Source organism: Besnoitia besnoiti (genome assembly GCF_002563875.1).
Source record: "Besnoitia besnoiti strain Bb-Ger1 chromosome Unknown contig00015, whole genome shotgun sequence".
In the NCBI taxonomy this organism is placed as follows: Eukaryota; Apicomplexa; class Conoidasida; order Eucoccidiorida; family Sarcocystidae; genus Besnoitia; species Besnoitia besnoiti.
This window is the reverse complement of record NW_021703917.1, coordinates 1,572,441-1,588,978: the sequence shown is the minus strand read 5'-3', so window position 1 is coordinate 1,588,978 and position 16,538 is coordinate 1,572,441. Positions and strand designations below refer to the sequence as shown.

At 59.9% G+C, this 16,538-nt stretch overlaps 2 protein-coding genes across 2 annotated transcripts; one reads left to right on the top strand and one right to left on the bottom strand.

The window, feature by feature from the left end:
* Positions 1-1,296: 1,296 nt before the first annotated feature.
* On the top strand, positions 1,297-8,539 carry BESB_029320 (pentatricopeptide repeat domain-containing protein; the record flags this gene model as incomplete). The annotated part of the gene is made up of 6 exons (XM_029361606.1): positions 1,297-4,948; positions 5,202-5,479; positions 5,824-5,916; positions 6,169-6,348; positions 6,521-6,604; positions 6,848-8,539. 6 exons carry the CDS (start codon positions 1,297-1,299, stop codon positions 8,537-8,539), a joined length of 5,979 nt encoding a protein of 1,992 aa, XP_029215506.1.
* Positions 8,540-14,424: 5,885 nt separating this feature from the next.
* BESB_029310 (putative eukaryotic initiation factor-4A) lies at positions 14,425-16,445 on the bottom strand (the record flags this gene model as incomplete). The annotated part of the gene is made up of 3 exons (XM_029361605.1): positions 14,425-14,823; positions 15,075-15,539; positions 16,080-16,445. 3 exons carry the CDS (start codon positions 16,443-16,445, stop codon positions 14,425-14,427), a joined length of 1,230 nt encoding a protein of 409 aa, XP_029215505.1.
* Between the last annotated feature and the right edge of the window lie 93 nt (positions 16,446-16,538).

Below are 16,538 nucleotides of genomic sequence, written 5' to 3'. Positions count from 1 at the left end.
CCCTCTTCCCCATTTGCTGCCGAGTGGAGCCAGACATCAGCTCTCGTGGTCCTGCCCGCAACTCGTGAAAGTTTGGCTGTCCCGCGCTGTCGGCTCTCCTCTGTCGTTACACATTTCCGCGGGAGCGTGCTGCGCGTGTTTTGCGAAGACGGTGCCCTCGCTCCACGCGACGTGTGAGTTTCCTTTCGGCTCAAGTTGCCGCTTCCGCGCCATGGGGCGGGTGTGTCCATGCACGTGTTGTCGGGTTCGGCTCAGGCGTTTCCGCACCACATGTGCCCTGGGAAAAACACCGAGTTCTTTTGTTCTTCTGCGCGCCGGTTCGCACGCTTGACTTTGCCCAACCTCCCTGACCGGACAAACTCCAGAGAGACAAGGAGAAAGTCGTGACGCTTTTTGAGTGAGTTCCACGCGCCGCGTTTGGACGCGCGGGTCGCTTCAATGGCAACAGCGGGGAGTCGCCCGCCAACTCGAGAGGCAGCGAATAGTCCGCGGTCGCGTCGGTTTCCGCGCGCAGCGCTTCAAACGAAACTTGCTGCGGAGGCTGTTTACTGTTCCGCGGGATCGGCCTGTCCCCAGGGAGCACGCATGTGGCTGCATGGTCCCTTCCGTCAGCGAAACTAACCTGTCCGAACACGCTGACGATTGCGCATTCGCGCCGCTTCTTGCCGTTCGTGTGTGGATGGCCTCCGCGGGTCTCTGTGCTGCCACACTGGAAGTCGAGTCTCCATTCGTCTGTTTTCGCTGGCCGTCTCTGTCAGAACCCAGACGGGCGGGGGCTGTTCCTTCTTTCGGTCGTTCCAGCGCCCTCCACTGCGTCGCGCGCCCGGGCTCGTATGGCGGTCGGCGTCTGTTGTCGACGCTCTCGTGTTGCGCGTCGCTTGCCGTTTTTCGCACCCAGCGCGAATCACACAGAACAACCTGAGTCGCTCGAGCGCGTCCCCCGCCCAGCCTCTGCTGGGGCCGTCTCCTGTTTTTTGTAGGTTGGTGAGCCGCTCCGCGGTTCGGGTGCTCGCTGCTGCGTCTGCCGCTGCGGAAGCTGGAGTCGCGTGTCGCCCGCGGAGAATGGATTCGAAATTCCTCGAGAACGGGAAAAACTTTTGGAGCCGGCTGCGCCGCCGCCCGACGCGCGGGCGGGAGTCCTGCGGGGACCTCTCGGTCCTCGGGCCCGACGCATGCAGATCGGGCTCTTCGCGGCCAGACTGTGCAAAGAAGGGATTTCGTGCCGCGCGCGATGTCTCGCCGCCGCACTGCGCAGTGGGCGCGAGCCGGGGAGCCGCCGACCCTGACGCGGGGCTGATGAGTACTCCAAAGGGCTTCCCGGGTCGCTGGACGGAGCGCCGCGTCACCTCCTCTCTGCATCTCTCCATCGTCCTCCTCCCGTACTACATCTGCCCGCTCCTGCCCAACTTCCCGCGCTTGTCGGCGCCGTCGCCGGCGCCCGCGGGCTCGCTCTTCACGCCATACTGCGCCAAGCGCCGCTCCAAAACGGGTTCGCCCTCGCAGGCTCCGAGGTCCTGTGTGATTCGCGCCGACGCGGAGTTGGGAGGGGGCGGCGCCAAGAAGCCGCGCGTCGTCAAGTCGGAGGCCGCCTACCCTGCGGGCTTCGCCGCAAGGACGCAGCGCGCTCCCGGGGAGCAAGGCGCCTCCTCGCTTAAGAAGGAGAAGGTCGAGACGAGGCTGCAGAGCGAGAGATGTGCAGAGGAGCTCCACACACGGCTTGAGAGCCGAGAGAGTGTGAGGGGGGACAGTGGCGCGGGCGCGTTCACCGGAGTGCGACTGGAGAGGGGGGGGAGTGTGGCGGCGAGTCATGATGAGCAAGCTCTCAAGGCGAGCGGCGGGTGTGGAAGGGGGGGTGTTGCGCAGGATTCGTCGAAAGGACTGCATGCCGCTGGAGCAGGGGTCGTGTCTCCAAAGAGTGGAGAGGTGGAGCTGCGACCCTCGGCGTCCTTGTTCCCCCAGTTTTCTTCGGCAGTCCCCTGCGCGTCTTCGGTGGAGCTCGGGGACAGAGTCTGCGGCGAGGGAGAGTTCTGCGGAGCGAGCGCGAGAGGCGACGGCGCGGAAGACGCAGTCGAGTCGTCGTTCTTGGCGATGGCAACCGAGCAGAAGAAGCAGCTCTTCGTCTTCCTCGCGGACGCCGGCATTCTCCGCCGCGCCTTTCGCAATCTTTTGCCTCGCCGCATTCAACATTTGATTCAGTGGTTTTTCCCGAATTTCCTCGTGTTTGTCGTCTTCGCGTCGCTCCTCTCGGCGTGTCTGCAGTACCGCGCCCCGATCGCGATCGACTTTGTGCTTCTGCTACTACTTCTCCTCCTTTGGGCCTTCATTGGGCTGTGCATTTCCGCCGACGGCGCCCGGAGCGGCGCCAAGGGCTCTGGAGCCGCAGCCGGCTGCGCCGAAGGCGCACTTGAAAAGGGACACCGGCTGCAGCCTCGCGAGGAGTCGGCGACAGAGCAGCCCCATGCGCGGCTTCCCGAGAGCAGAGAGAGTGTGGGTGGGGACAACGGCGCGGGCGCGGCGGAGGTAGGCGAGGAGAGAGACGGTGAAGAAAAGAAACTATTGTGCGAGGAGAGAGCGGCGTGCGCCGTCAGCGAGTGCATCGAGACTGTGGCGCTGGTCGTCTCCCTGCCGGTCGCCAGCTGCGGTGAGGAGCCCGCTGGAGACAGTGAAGGCGAAGAAGCGAATCAGGCGGAGGCTGGCGCGAACGCGGCGATTGTGGAGCCCGTGCACGCAGTTGTCGACGCGAGCGTTCAGCCGGAAGAGGCCGACCCGGAAACGGAAGCGCTGCAGGTCGCCAGCGGAACGTCTGAAACGGAAGAAGAGACGGAGACAGAAGAGGGGCTCGCGAGTCCGAGCACGACTCCGAGTGCGTCCGCTTCTTCGTCTACTTGTGTGAGCGGTGATGTTTCGTCGCCGACGGGGAGCGTCATCTCTGAAGAAGTGGCAGCTGAGACCGAAGCCGCGGTCGCGGAGGACGTGCCCTGTGAAGCTGCCGCACAAGAAGCGACTAGTGAGGTCGTGCAAGAACGGGAGAGCGAAGCAGAGTTGGGCCTCGCGCAGACGGCTGTGGATGACGGCGAAGCTCGGCAAGGGGAGGATGGCAGCGCACAAGCGATCTCCCAGTCTGACTTGTCGTCTCCTCCGGTCCCGGCTTCAGAGGCGACAGAAGCGCGCGAGCGGGAAGAAGCGCCGCAGTCGAGTGCGGCGGGCGATATGCAAGAACCTGCGTGTGAGGGCGATCGGGCGCAGGGGGCAACGATCTCTTTTGCGTCTGTGCTGCTGGGGCAGGGGGGAGTGGAGAGTTCGCTGGACATCGAGGACGACGTAGCGCGCGCCCCGAGTTTGTCGTTTCTGCCCTCATCGCGGTCGTCCTGCGCCTCGCTTTTCTTCGCAGAGTCGGCGGAGACTGCGTGTGCGCCAGTGTTTCAGGCAGTCGAGGCCGCCGGCATCGAGAGCGCCGCCGCGGAGACGAAGGACGCTGGAGAGCGCGCAGCCGCAGAGGGAGAGGCAGATGCGGAAAGTGAGCGACTGCCAGCGAGTCTAGAGGATAATCTGCTGGGTGCCGCTGAGCCACGCATGGAAGCCGACGTAGAAGCTGCAGCGGTTGCGCAGAGTGCGGCGGAGGGGCAAGAAGCGGAGGAAAAAGAAGAGCCAGCGGAGCGAGAGACGGGAGAGGCGGAGCTCGCCACTGTCGCGCAGGGGTCTGACGAACCCGTCGAGACCGAACCCAGTGCGGAGGGGCGGAAGAATGACGAGAGCGTGAGGGAAGAAGCGGCTGTGAGTCTTTCGGAGAAGGGAGAGGAAGGAGAGGAGGAAACCTGCTGTCACGGAGGCAGTGTCCTGGTCTCCGATGTAGCCGCTTCTCCAGCCTTGTGTGGGCTCCCGATTGGAGACACGCTGCCGGAAGAGGAGGCCGCGTCGCTTGTTTGGGGTGCCGAGGAGACCAACGCAGCTCGGGGCGGCGGGTTGTCAGCAACTTCGGATTCTTTCCTGCCGTCGCTCTTGCCGTATGCGCGCGCCGCGGCGGCGCCGGCGCGCCTGTCTCCGCCTCTAGCCGCCCCGTCCCTGTGTGCGTCATTGGCTCCAGTCCCGCTGTTTTCGGGCGTGGTGCCGTCGTCGCTGGTCGTCTCTGCGGCGGACAATCTTCAAACGGGCGAGAGCGTCAGCGCAGTCGGCGGAGTGAATCCAATTGCGATGCCGGCGCCGGAGGAGGGCGCAGAGGAGGCGGAGGGCGGCGCGGAGAGGCACGATCCCTGGGGCTGCTTCCCCGCGGTTCTGGAGAGTGCGGCAGAGAGCGACGGCGAGCAGGGCTTCGGCGAGTTCATCCCCTCTGCCTTGTCGCTGCCGCCGTTCCCCCTCCCCCCCGCGCCTTGCTGTCCCCTGGAGGCGCTTGACGCCGCGCAGACGCAGAGCGGCGTGTTGGCGCTGGAGGGCGCCGGAATGCTGGAGGCGAGCCCCAAGGTCGCGCTCGGCGGAGAGAAGGCGGCGGCCGAGGGAGACGCGCTGCAGCAGCACGAGGAGGCGATCTTCTGCGAGGAGGACGCCTCGTCTGCTTCGCGCTTCGTGCTCCCCGATGACGAAGAGACAGCGGACGAGTGCGCTGGCGTCTCGGCCTCGCAGGCCGTCCCCCCCGCAGCGCTGTCGCCCCCTTGCGCGACGCCGCAGGCAGCGCCTCCTCGAGGGCCGTCCTCGTCGGCTCCCGCGGACAGCAAGAGCGAGCGGGAGGAGCCAGGCGCGGCGGCGGGTTCGACGCAGACGCACAGCGCGAAGCAGCGCGTGGCGCTTCAGCACTACATGGCGCTGGTGCGCGAGTGTCATCGCACGAAAGACAGTCGCGGCGCCATTCGCGTGCTGGAGCGCCTTCATGCCGAGGGTCGCGTCGCCCCGGACACCCAGCTCCTCAACTACGTCCTCCTCGTCTGCGTGTCCGCCAACGACCGCGCCATGACCGGTGAGACCCGCAGGAAACCCGTGCGCAGAAAGCGGAGTGGGGGGATGGGAAGCAACAGCGGGGGAGGCAGTCAATCCGAGCGGCGCGAGGCGCCCTGCCCGCCGCGGCGGGGCACTAGAGAAAAGTAGCAGCCGACGCGCGGCTCAGGCCGCCCCCCCCCCTCTCCGGGGGGGTCGTCGTTGTGGCCTTCTGTGCATGTGGAAGAGGAGCGAAGGTGTACGGCTTGTGTGCGTGTGTTGTGTCCTGGGAACAGATCGGTTGTTTTCCTTCATGGAGTCAACGGGATGCGCCGACCTGGTCACCTACAACACGCTGATCAAGAGTTTCACGACGAGCGGCCAGCTGCATCTCGCCGAGCAGATCCTCGCGCGGATGGAGGGTTGCGGGGAGCCGAGTGCGATCAAGGAACGGCGGAATCGCATCGCCCCCGACGAGGTCACCTTCAACCTCCTCGTCAACGCCGCAGTCAGCGAAGGCAAACTCGACAAAGCCTGGGAGTACATAGACCGCATTCGAAAGGCCAACCTCTCGGTGAGAGACAATTTTGGATTCCTGTCCCGCGCGCAGTCGCGTTGATGAGTTCGCGGGAAGGGGGCAAGCGCCAGGATATCAGCTGTGAGCACCGGTTTAATCCGGTGAGGCACGAGGTATCAGGCGTTCGAAGGCTGAGAGGGATACGGCGGTCGCCCAAGCGGCTGCCAAAGTAGTGGCGCTTCTGCCTGGAGTGTTGATGCAAGAGTTTGTTTTTTTCTTTGAATTGGGTCGCGTGCGGGGGTGGGCGTCGGACGTCTCGCCGCTCACCGCGTCCACTCGTCCACTGCATCTTTTTTGTCAGGTCGTGGGTTCCTTTCCGATGTGCGTTTCTTGTTTTTCAGCCTGACAAGTTCACCATCAGCTCCATCATCAAGTCGCTGCAGCCGGGGCAGAGTCGCCAGCACATGCTGCGGGCCTTCCGACTGATGGATCAGGTACATACGCAGAAACAAAGTTACGAATCCCCCTCCCCCTCCCCCCCGCCACGGCGCCTCTCGGAGTTACCCACGTGGAGGCGCTGCTAGGGCGTAACGTAGGAGCGGTTTACGTTAGTGTCTCTTTGCGAAGCTCACGCCTGGAGGTCGCCCCAGAGAGCTGCGTCTGTGCGCGCGATGTCGAGTTGCAGCGGTCTTGAATCTGGCGCGCGGACGCTCATGTCTTATCTTCTTCCTCATTTACTTTTTCAGATTGACGTCTGCGAAGATCTCGTCCTGCTGAGTACTTGCGTTGACGCCTGCGCGCGCCTGAGCGACCTCGAACGTCTCGAAGTTCTCCTCAGCCGATTTGAGAAGTCGGGCTTGAAGCCGAATGCACACGCGTATGGCACCCTGATCAAGGCATACGGGAAGCTCGGCAACATCACGCGAGTGAGTGCTGCAGTCTTCTCTGCGATCGATTCTCTGCAGAGTTGCGCTTTTCTCTGCAAATATATGTGTATATATATATGTATATATATGTATATATTTGCAGTGCGTGTTGCGCCAGATGTGCGTGTGCGGAACTCGACCGTGTCTTCGTTTTCTTCTGTGGCGTCTGCAGGTATGGGAGCTCTGGCGCGAGCAGCAGTGCAACGGCGTGGAGCTGACCAACTACACACTGGGCTGCATGATTGACTGCCTAACGGTAAGAGCGACTCTTTGACTTTCTCCGCCGTCCTGTATTGTCTAACGCCCAGTCCCGCGTACCTTCTTGGTCTGCTTCTTCACTGAGGTCGCGCAGTCAGTGTCGGTGCGGCCCTAGTCGCGTGTGCGGAGGTTCCCCGCGTCGCCCTCGTCCTCCGCATGCGCCGGGGTCGTGTGCGCTTGTCTGTCGTCGTGCGTTTGACCCCGTCGGGCGTGTGTTTGGGGTGTGTGCGGCTGTTTGTAGAGCAACGGCTTGGTTGCGGAGGCGGTGCAGCTGTTTGAATCGACTGTCGAGGCTGGGTCGGCGGGCGCGGTGCTGTTTTCCATCCTGATCAAGGGCCTTGCGCGTTTCCGCGGGCGGGGCCTGGAGTTGGCGCTGGGCGCGTACCGGCGCCTGAAGGCGCGGAGAGTGGTGGACTCTGAGCACGCGAGCGGAGAGGCGTCGGGTGGCGCGGAGTCGCGCAAAGAGAGCGCGAGAAACGGCGACAAGAAGGCGGGGAGCGGGGCACGCGGTGCCCACGCCAGGGAGGAGGCCGGCGCTGCGGCGAGCCGAGACCGGCAGACCGCGAAGGATGGAGGCGAGAAGGATTGCTACGCGCAGGTGCTCAACACGATTTCCTTCAACTCGCTTCTGCACCTTTGCATCCGCTCGGGGCAAGTCGCCGACGCCCTCGAGCTCTTCAAAGACATGCAGAGTCACCCGCACGCGAAGCCGGACTTGATCACGTACAGCACCGTGATCAAGGGGTTGTGCTGTCTGCCGAACCAGCACGCGCTGGACGCCGCGCTCGGCGTGTTTGAGCAGATGCAGCGCGAGGCGCGCATCGCCCCCGATGCGATCGTCTACAACACGTTGATTCAGGGCGCCGCGACGCGCCGGAACGTGGCGCTGGCAGAGTCGCTGCTGCGTCATATGCTGCAGAACAACGTGAAGCCCAGCAGCTACACGCTGTGTCAGTGCGTGAAGCTGTACGGGAAGTGCGGCGACTTGGCGCGTGCCCTCGAGCTCGCCCTGGAGCTCCCGCGGCGCTTCAACTTCGAAATGGACGGGTACGTGTATACCGCGCTGATCGCCGCCTGCACCCGCAACCGCTCGCCTTTCCTCGCCGCGACGCTCGCGCTGCAGGCGCAGCGCGAGTCCCAGGATCTCCCTGCCGCCCTGCTTATGCGCCTCGCTAACCACTTGGGGCAGCAGCGCGAAGTCGCCGAGCGCGAGGCAATGAACTCGAACCTGCGCGACCTCCCGCTGCTGCAGGCCTTCTACGGCTTCGAGGCGCCGTCCCGCGCCGACGCGGCCTCTGCCTCGGGCGCGCAAGCGCCGTCGCTGTACGAACTCGCTTCCGGCCTGTCGCACCCCGAGCTCCGCGGCCGGGCTGTATCTGAGCAGCAGGCGAAGGCCACAGTCATGGCGGTCACCAAGGAACTCAAGCGACTCGCCGCGGTCGCGCCGGCGCAGAAGGGCGAGCGCGGGCGGGGAGGCAGCGATGAGGACGACTTCGAGTTCTCCGCAGAGAGCCTGGGGCCCGTGAAGGCGCGCAGAGAGAAAGAGGGACTCGGCGCAGGGCGCGGAGCGAAGCGTCCGGTGAAGCGCGGCTGTAACCCGGGGGTCCGGGGCGTCAAGAGAAAAACGGCTCATCGGGACGCTACTGAGAGTGCGCAGCCCGAGACGTTTGGTTTCGCAGGGCCGCGCGCGTTTCTGCAGCACGGTGTAGCAAACAAAGGCTTTGCTAGCAAGCGCGGAAACTCTCAAGTCAGCCGCTTCGCGCACCCAGGCAAACTCGCCGAGGCGCAACTCTCGAGTGCAGCATTCGACAGTCGCGGCGGACGGTGCCGGGGCCCCGCTGGAGGGAGCGTGAGGAGGGGCGCTGAGTCACGCGAATGCGTCGAGGGAGGCAGACGAAAACGGCGCGAAAGGCGGCCTCAGTGTGAAGGGTAGCCGGAGGGCAGGTCGCGGACGCAGGGGGACTCGAAACGAACGCCCTGGTCTGAAGGCACGAGTTTGGGGCCCGACGCGGAAACGCAGGCGAGGTGTACTTGTGTCTCTTGTCCTCCGTTCCCTGCGCAGAGATGTCTGTCTACGTCGGCTGCAGAGGCCCCGGAGCGTATTTAAAACATGTAACTCATCCGTAGAAATCGTTTTACTCGCGTCGACATCGTGCTAGTGTGGCTGTACGTACACATCCGCGTGTGTGTGCAGCCGGATGTGGATAGTTTTTGATTCGTTTTCTGCGCGTCTGTTCACGATGAGGTAAAATACGCGAGTGTGGTTGGCGTATGAAAGTTGCACCGTCGCGTGCTGGGTTCCATTTTTTTGTGTCTGCCTCTGAACTCAATCGTGTCTATGTGCCGGTAGTTCGGAGACTGAATGTGACATGGGCGCTTCGCAGGCCTTCCATAAACTTCATAGTGGATGCGTCGTTTTTTCGTGTGTCGCGGGCGCTTCTCCATGGAGGACGCTAGCTAAAGGCTGAGGTTTCGTGATGATGCGCTAGCATGTTTTTCCCTCTGGGTGCCGAGACAAGACGTCTCGGTGCACTCACTTGCTCTTGTGGTGTGGCGCCGTGTCTCAAAACTCTCCGTGCATCCCATTCGTCATTCTGCCAAGTCCCGCTTACATCCATCCTTCCCACGTATACAAATGCATGTACTGTTCATATATATACATACGAATCATATATGTTGAACGCCAGGGGTCGTGTGCGTGTGACTCGAGCGTGGTCGTCGCGGCGGTCCGTTATGAGGCATAAAGTCGTGAACTCGAAGAGGCGGAGACTGAAACAAGAATGGATCCGCGGAGAGGAGCTGGGAGTGAGTGCATGGCGTCTCTCGCGGTCGCTGTTTGTTTTATTTCGAGTGCTCAAATGATTCGCCGTCCGACTCTCGAGTTTCCCTGCATGTAGCATATAATTCGTACACCAGGTATGTGGTTCACGTATCTCATTTTTACGTCTCGGTTTTTTGGTGATCCGGTGTTGGAGTAGTGTCTTCCGCTTACTGCTTCCGACCGAGGGCCCGCCCCGCCTCCTCTACCTCCTCTCCTCCCTTCAGTGTCTTCTCTGGAAGCAAGATTCTCCGTCTGCTTTGCGACAATAACGCTGGAGACTGTGCAAGTTCTTGCTCTCAAACTCTCGGCAATACCCTCGAATTCTCGACATTTCGGACAACGTACAGAATTGCGCGTATAAACCGTGCGTATGTAACTCTCCCAGCGTTTCCACCCCGTCGGTGGAGGAGAAGCTGGATCCACAGTCGTCGCTCTTAGTTTTGCGAGCGGAAAGACCGAGTGAGTCTCGAGTCAGTCTTTCCTCTCCCACTGTGCTCGTTTTTCAGCGCGGAGCTCATCTTGGCTACGCCGGGGCCGGTGCGAGACTCGGTCTCCTCCAAAAAGTGGGTGTGATGAGGGGAACGTTTCCGTGCGCCTATACAGTGTGTGGTGTAGGAGTTGAGCCAGGTGCAAAAGTTGAGAGAGAAAGAAGTGTCACAGGGGGGAGACGACAGCGGGAACCGCAGCGGGACTGCCAGTTACGTATGCGGCGGTACTTCGGGGTGCTCTTTCTGAGAAAACGGGAAGGGACACAAACAGAGTGAGATCAGAGAAGGAAGCAGCTGCAGAAACAGTGTTTTTTCGGTTTTTTCATCAAGCAGACATTCTTTTTGTGTGGGTGCGTGATCCAAGCCAAGCGCGAGAGCCAGTCTGCATCTTGGTGTCACAGTTGTATTGATTTCTTTCGCGCTGTGTCGCAACAGTGAATCCGGACAGCTTGGGAAAACGGCCGGAAAGCGTTTTCTCGTGTCGACGGATCCCTGAGGGAAGGGCACAGAGTCTGTATGCATGCAGTTTCGGAAGAAAACAGAGAAAGTATTTTGGTATGTGGTGCGATGTCTTCCCGTATTTCTCTGTTGCCCCGCTGTGCCAAGCAAGTGTACGAACACTGCGTCCCGCGCGATGAGTTTACGATAGGGGCAGCCTTTCGTTTCTTTTTTGTCGGCAAAGGGTATCGCTTTTCTGTTCATCTTCTTGTTTCTGCGCCACCCGTTATTGTGTGTTCATCATGTAGTTTCCCTCCCTCCATGCAAGTTCGTTCACCTTTCACAACAGTGTGTGTCGTTCCCCTGTTACCTTCTCGCGCTGTATGTGTGCATGCACGCAGTCATTTGTATTCGCTCATTGCCCAAAACCGCTCTATACAAGGGCCTGGTTATTTGCATGGGTGCCATCCGGTATGTGAGGTCCACGTCGCAGAGTTTAAATTAGGATTTCTTTGTTCTGTGTATCAGAGGGACGCGCTGCCATGGGGTCCGCTGAGGACAAGGCGGGGGGGGGGGGGGGGGGGTGGGGGGGAAGCAGAACGTGTTTTCGGGCCTCGGCCGGAATCCGACGGGGGATTGAGGCAGCGTACCTGGGGATGTTTCCCTTTAAAAACACAGTCAGTATGTCTTTTCCGCGTCACTCTGAGTTTTCTCGGTGGCCTCAAACGGCGTTCTCCCCCCATAGTGAAACAAGATTCAGTCATGTGGGAAACGGCATGTGCTGAAAGCGCAGACCTCTTGTACAAAGAGATCATCTCTATAATTACGTGAATTCAAATTTGCTATCTTCGACAGACCCACACTGGCTCTCCCGGCTTCCAGTCACATCCCAAGAGCAGTTACAGCAAACCTTGAGCTAGATATGAGATATCTCTGTCCGCACCTGAACAGCCCGAAACATTAGCGCTACGTCGCGCGACGAAACAAATGCGTATCGACACACTCGCCTCGCTAGCGTGCACCAAGCTAACAATTTTCTCCCACGATTGAGTCTTCTCTCGTAAGGACACGGCCCTGCTATGCAAACCGCGCACCTATCCTCCGGGTGTGACCGTCGCCAACCTAACGGGAACGGCGATTACTACGCCCATATATCTGCAATATATGGGCGTATGTTACAAAACAGGGGGGAGGGGGGGCCGGCACTGCAATTCCATGTGGATGTGCAGTCGACCGACTCAATGTCTGGCCCAGATTGTGAAGGGTGCGACGAACAGCATCCGGCGTCTGTATCCCCGTGGCTGTAAATTAAGACAGAAATCATGTGACGCGTATTCAAGTAAAGGCACTGTATATGGAGCCCAGGGGCAAATAGTGGACGACCGCTCCTGAGAGGATCGGTACAGCATGTACACAAAGGACTCGTTAGCGTTTCTATCTCAGGCCCGCCTGTTCGCGTTGATCCAGTAAATTACGAATGATTCATTTTTTTTGTGTGTGGTAGGTTGCTCCTACTTCGGGGCGCACTTCGTATGCGTGCCTTGCGACCCCGGAGAGTGACAGTAACGTATTTCTTCAAGGCCACATATATATGCTTGTAAGCTGATTGAAAGCGTACTTGTTCTATGGATTTAGACATGCAAAGGCACTCCCCACGGGTATGCTACGCACACCTGACATGAAAAGGCCACCGAGCTCGCACACGATTGCCAAGAACATGTACATGTCTTCCCCGTAATGTGAAAGCCGGAATGAGGCGATATCAGGACCACTCATGGGCATTTTTCCCTCCAGTTGCGCTCCCGTACCCTTATTTTCGGGAGTTTTTGGAAAAAAGCACTGTGCTCTTGCACCGTTTGATTAGAGGACAGCTCGTAATATCACGCCTCTTGCGTCACGCACTTACCTCTACACGCATCTTCATGAGGTCGACTGTCGCGGCCAGCCTGACCCCTATTGCTGGGGGACGACGCGTGGCATTGTATCTCCAGCCTGACTACAACTTGTGACTTATCCTGGTTCTAGCTGAAATATATTCGGAGACGCTGTGCATCTATTCCATGTCAACCCTATCCACGCGCATGTCCTGCCACGGGTTCCGCGGTTGCGCTACGCGCGAGGGCGTAACGCCGCCCCGTCCGCGTATAAGGATATTAGCCCGACACACGCACGCGGGAGATCGTAAACTTCTCGGGGATGCTTGCTGTGTAGCGGGCCGCCAAAAAGGTGCAAGAGGACGTACATTTGTGATGGGTAGCACGTCAGTGCGTATTCGAAGGAGGGTATGGACAAACGAGTTTAAGCCAAGATTGGGGTTATCGGGGGTGGTGCATTACACGCAGGTTGAGTGTGTCGTTCCTTTTTTGGCGTGTGAGTCCCTCCTGTCGCAGAGCGCGTGTATCCGCTCGGGTCTAGTCGGCACAGGAAGGAGATATATTATGGCGTACAAGTTCGAAAACACTCCAACATGCCCAGCTGATGTAGGCAACACCGCCGACGGTTTGGTAGAGGGCAAAGAGTGGTTTCCTAATGGTTCGCTACTCCCCCAGCCACTGCGGCCGGTGCCCGTAGCGGCAGCCCTTTCACGGGGGGGAGGGGGGATTGGAGGTATCGTCAAAGGCGGCTACATTCCAGCGACCAAATGGAGACGGGAACGGTCAGCAGAGGCACTACGTAACAACACGTACCGCGGCACTGGCAAAAAACTAGAGCGCTGATCTGTAGGATTACGAGTTTTGAAACAACACGGTAACCGCTCATTCCGAGCCGCTTGTCTAAAACGAAGCAATCTGCCTCAAATTAACACCACTGCATGAGCTGCCAATGCGTGTGCAACCGTGGAACTCCCACATCCCGTGTGTTGTGTCCCGTAAGCCCTCGCCCGAAGGCTGTCTTGTTTGTCGCCCGTCGGCGACCCGTTTCGGTAGCAATCGAAGGCAACTCTTTCTCGCTGTCGAGGGAATGGCACTTTCGCCGCATCTACTGCCCTCCACGATCATGTATTCATGTAACACCGTCATGGAATGCTACACCCAGGTTCACCGAGATTACGGCTGAGCGGTAAGGTGCTTTTGCGGGGCTGTAGTGTAAATGTGATGAGAAAGCCTGTCCCGGTCGGTGGGTCACAACTGACTGCAGCGGAGACTCACTGCCGGAAGATCTGCTGTATCTTCCTTCAACGGAAGCCTACGGTTTCCTCGTGGAATCCTTTACTCCTCTCGCTCTGGTTGACACACCGAACCTGAGGCCATAATGCAGTGAATGTCAAGATGCCACAGACAATACGACTACTGCCTTGTTGGACGTTTTCCTCGCGTGCTTCTCGGGGTTTGAGAAGGGTGGGAATGCGTCTCGGGACGTCAAATACGAATAAGGAGCAAGAGAGAGGAGCCGACAACAACCGATAGGGAGGTAGGTGAAGAGGACGACGCCTGTGCTTCCTATATCGGCATAGTGAATGGAAACAAGAGTCAGATGAGGTTCCTGTGCGAAAAAACAATATAGAGGGACGGAAGCCCATCACTGGGAAGGAGCAAAATCCACGTCCTGACCGTGTGAAACACGCTTGTGTGAGGCAACATCACCTTCTCAGCAGAGCGCCTGGGTCACGGCATGAACTACATGCGTGAAACCGGGAAGGAGGAAGGCAATGTGACAACAGAGAAGAGACATGGGCGAAGGAAGTAAAAAAACCACGCCAACTGCACGCTGCTGCATCATGCAAGCCTGTGTCTTATACGGATATACGCGTCTAGAGAACATGTAAACACGGCCAAAAAATGACTTAGCCCTTCTGGTCTGCGGCTGAAACCACGACTTTGACTTCCTCCCGGTTCCCCCCACGCCTCTTCTTCTCTCAGCGCGTGATGATGCGTCTCTCTCCCTCGCTCTTGGAAAACACGGAAGACGCCCGCCGCAACGGGACGACCGACCCGTAGAACAGAGAACCGTGTATACGACGACGAGGTCGGCAGCAGCACGCGCGGCCCCGCCACCCCATCACTGACTATGGCGCAGGCGCGCACGCTGCCGCCCGCAGAAGACGACTGTCATTCCTTTCAGGGAATTCGCTTAGAAGAACTCGGCGACTTCCATGGGCATCTCCTCGATCTGAGTGTTGTAGTGCTTCTCAATCTCCTTGAGCTGTTCCACATCGCTGGAGGTCACGAAGTTGATTGCCACACCCTTCCTACCGAAACGACCCGAGCGACCGATGCGGTGAATGTAGTTCTCCTTCGTCGCAGGCAAGTCGTAGTTAATGACGAGAGACACCTGCTGCACGTCGATACCGCGAGCCAACAGATCGGTGGTAATCAGGACACGAGTCGAGCCCGAGCGGAACTCGCGCATAATCATCTCACGGCTCTTCTGGTCCATGTCACCGTGCATCGACGAGACAGTGAAGTCGCGCTCGGACATCTTGCTCGTCAAGAAATCGACCTTTCTGCGGGTGTTGCAGTAGATAATCGCCTGAAGAGGCAACAGCCCAAACACACACGCCCTTGAATGAGAAAATGCCTCCTCAGGGCCGGTAGCGCCGTCGACAGTACACAGATGTCGCCTTCCCTACTTCGTTCTTTCCTCCTTCGGCCTTCCCCCCATTCCCCCACCCAGAGCAAAGCCGCGCGTGCTCATCCACGTTGATGACGCCTGAGACCCCCCCCCCCCCCCCCCCCCCCGGGACGCTGGAGCTCTCCTCGACTGTTCTCTGTGTAACTTACCTGGGTGATAGTCAGAGTCTCGTAGAGATCGCAGAGCGTCTCGAGCTTCCAGTCCTCCTTCTCGACGGCGACGTAAAACTGGCGAATACCCTCTAGGGTCAGTTCGTCGTTCTTGACGAGGATACGCTTCGGGTCGCGCATGAACTTGGTGGTCAGCTCCAGGATGTCCTGCGGCATGGTGGCGCTGAAGAGAGCAACCTGCACATCAGGGGGGAGCTTCTTGAAGACGTCGTAGATCTGAGACTTGAATCCGCGCGACAGCATCTCGTCGGCCTCGTCCATGATGAAGAGCTTCATGTCGTCGACGCGCAGGTGACGCTTTTCCATCATGTCATGCACACGCCCGGGGGTACCGACAACCATGTGGACCCCTGCCTTCAGCTTGGCAATGTCATCGCGAACGACAGTGCCTCCGACGCACGCGTGGCAACGCACCTGCAGGTAGTCGCCGAGAGCCAACACGACCTGAACAACACGCCACACAAACACGCAGCAAGCTCGGATGAGATAGACCAAAAACGGACGACGCGCGGTCTCCACACGCCTCGAGACAGGGCACCACCCACGCCCCAGGTCGGAACCGCATGCGGGGCTGCTGCAGAAGTGAAGCCAAAAAGAGGGTCAGCAGGTACTGGAAGGCAACGAAAGGCCAGAGGTCCTAGCCACGGAGACACTCGACCCCCCCCCCCCCCCCCCCCGAGGGCGCTACACCGCCGGAGACTGACTCCCTTTTCATCAGACGCCAGGCGACCTCTCCGATCGCCCTCAACCGCAGTTTAGTGACAGGGGCAGAGAGAAGCCGATCACGGGACCGAGGGCAGGCAGGTCGTGGACACAGGAGGGCGAGGAGGGAGGCCGGCCGTCATCCTGCGTGGATCGCGCCCCTCCAGAGATATATGGTTGAAGTGCGCCGCAGCGGGTTCCCACTTGTTCGGCGGCGACCCAAATGCGGCGGCGCGGCATGCGCGCGAGAGTCTCCAGTCCGCCCTCCTCCTCTTCCCTCACCTTTTGAATCTGCTGTGCCAGTTCACGGGTCGGGGCGAGAATGAGCACCTGGCAGTTGTTCACGTTGTAGTCGATCAGCTGGAGGGCGGCAATCGCGAAGGTGGCGGTTTTACCGGTTCCAGACTGAGCCTGACCGATCGTGTCATGTCTGTCGAGGATGGGCTTGATGCCGCGCTGCTGAATCGCAGACGGTTTTTCGAAACCGTACGAGTAGATCCCACGCAGCAGACTTTCGTTCAGCTTCAAGGCATCGAACGAGTCGACCACTTCGTCGTAGTTGGTCTCAATCACCTCGTCGTTGGCGGCCGGTACAGGCGCCGCGGCTCCGCCGACTCCCTGTTGCTGCTTGTCCTCGTTGTTGTCCATTTTGGCGCACGAAACGGGTGGGAATTGCCCTGAGAAAGGGAAATTCCGCGTGGGTCGCGAGCGGACGGCGAGCGCTTCCTACTCGAACGCGCG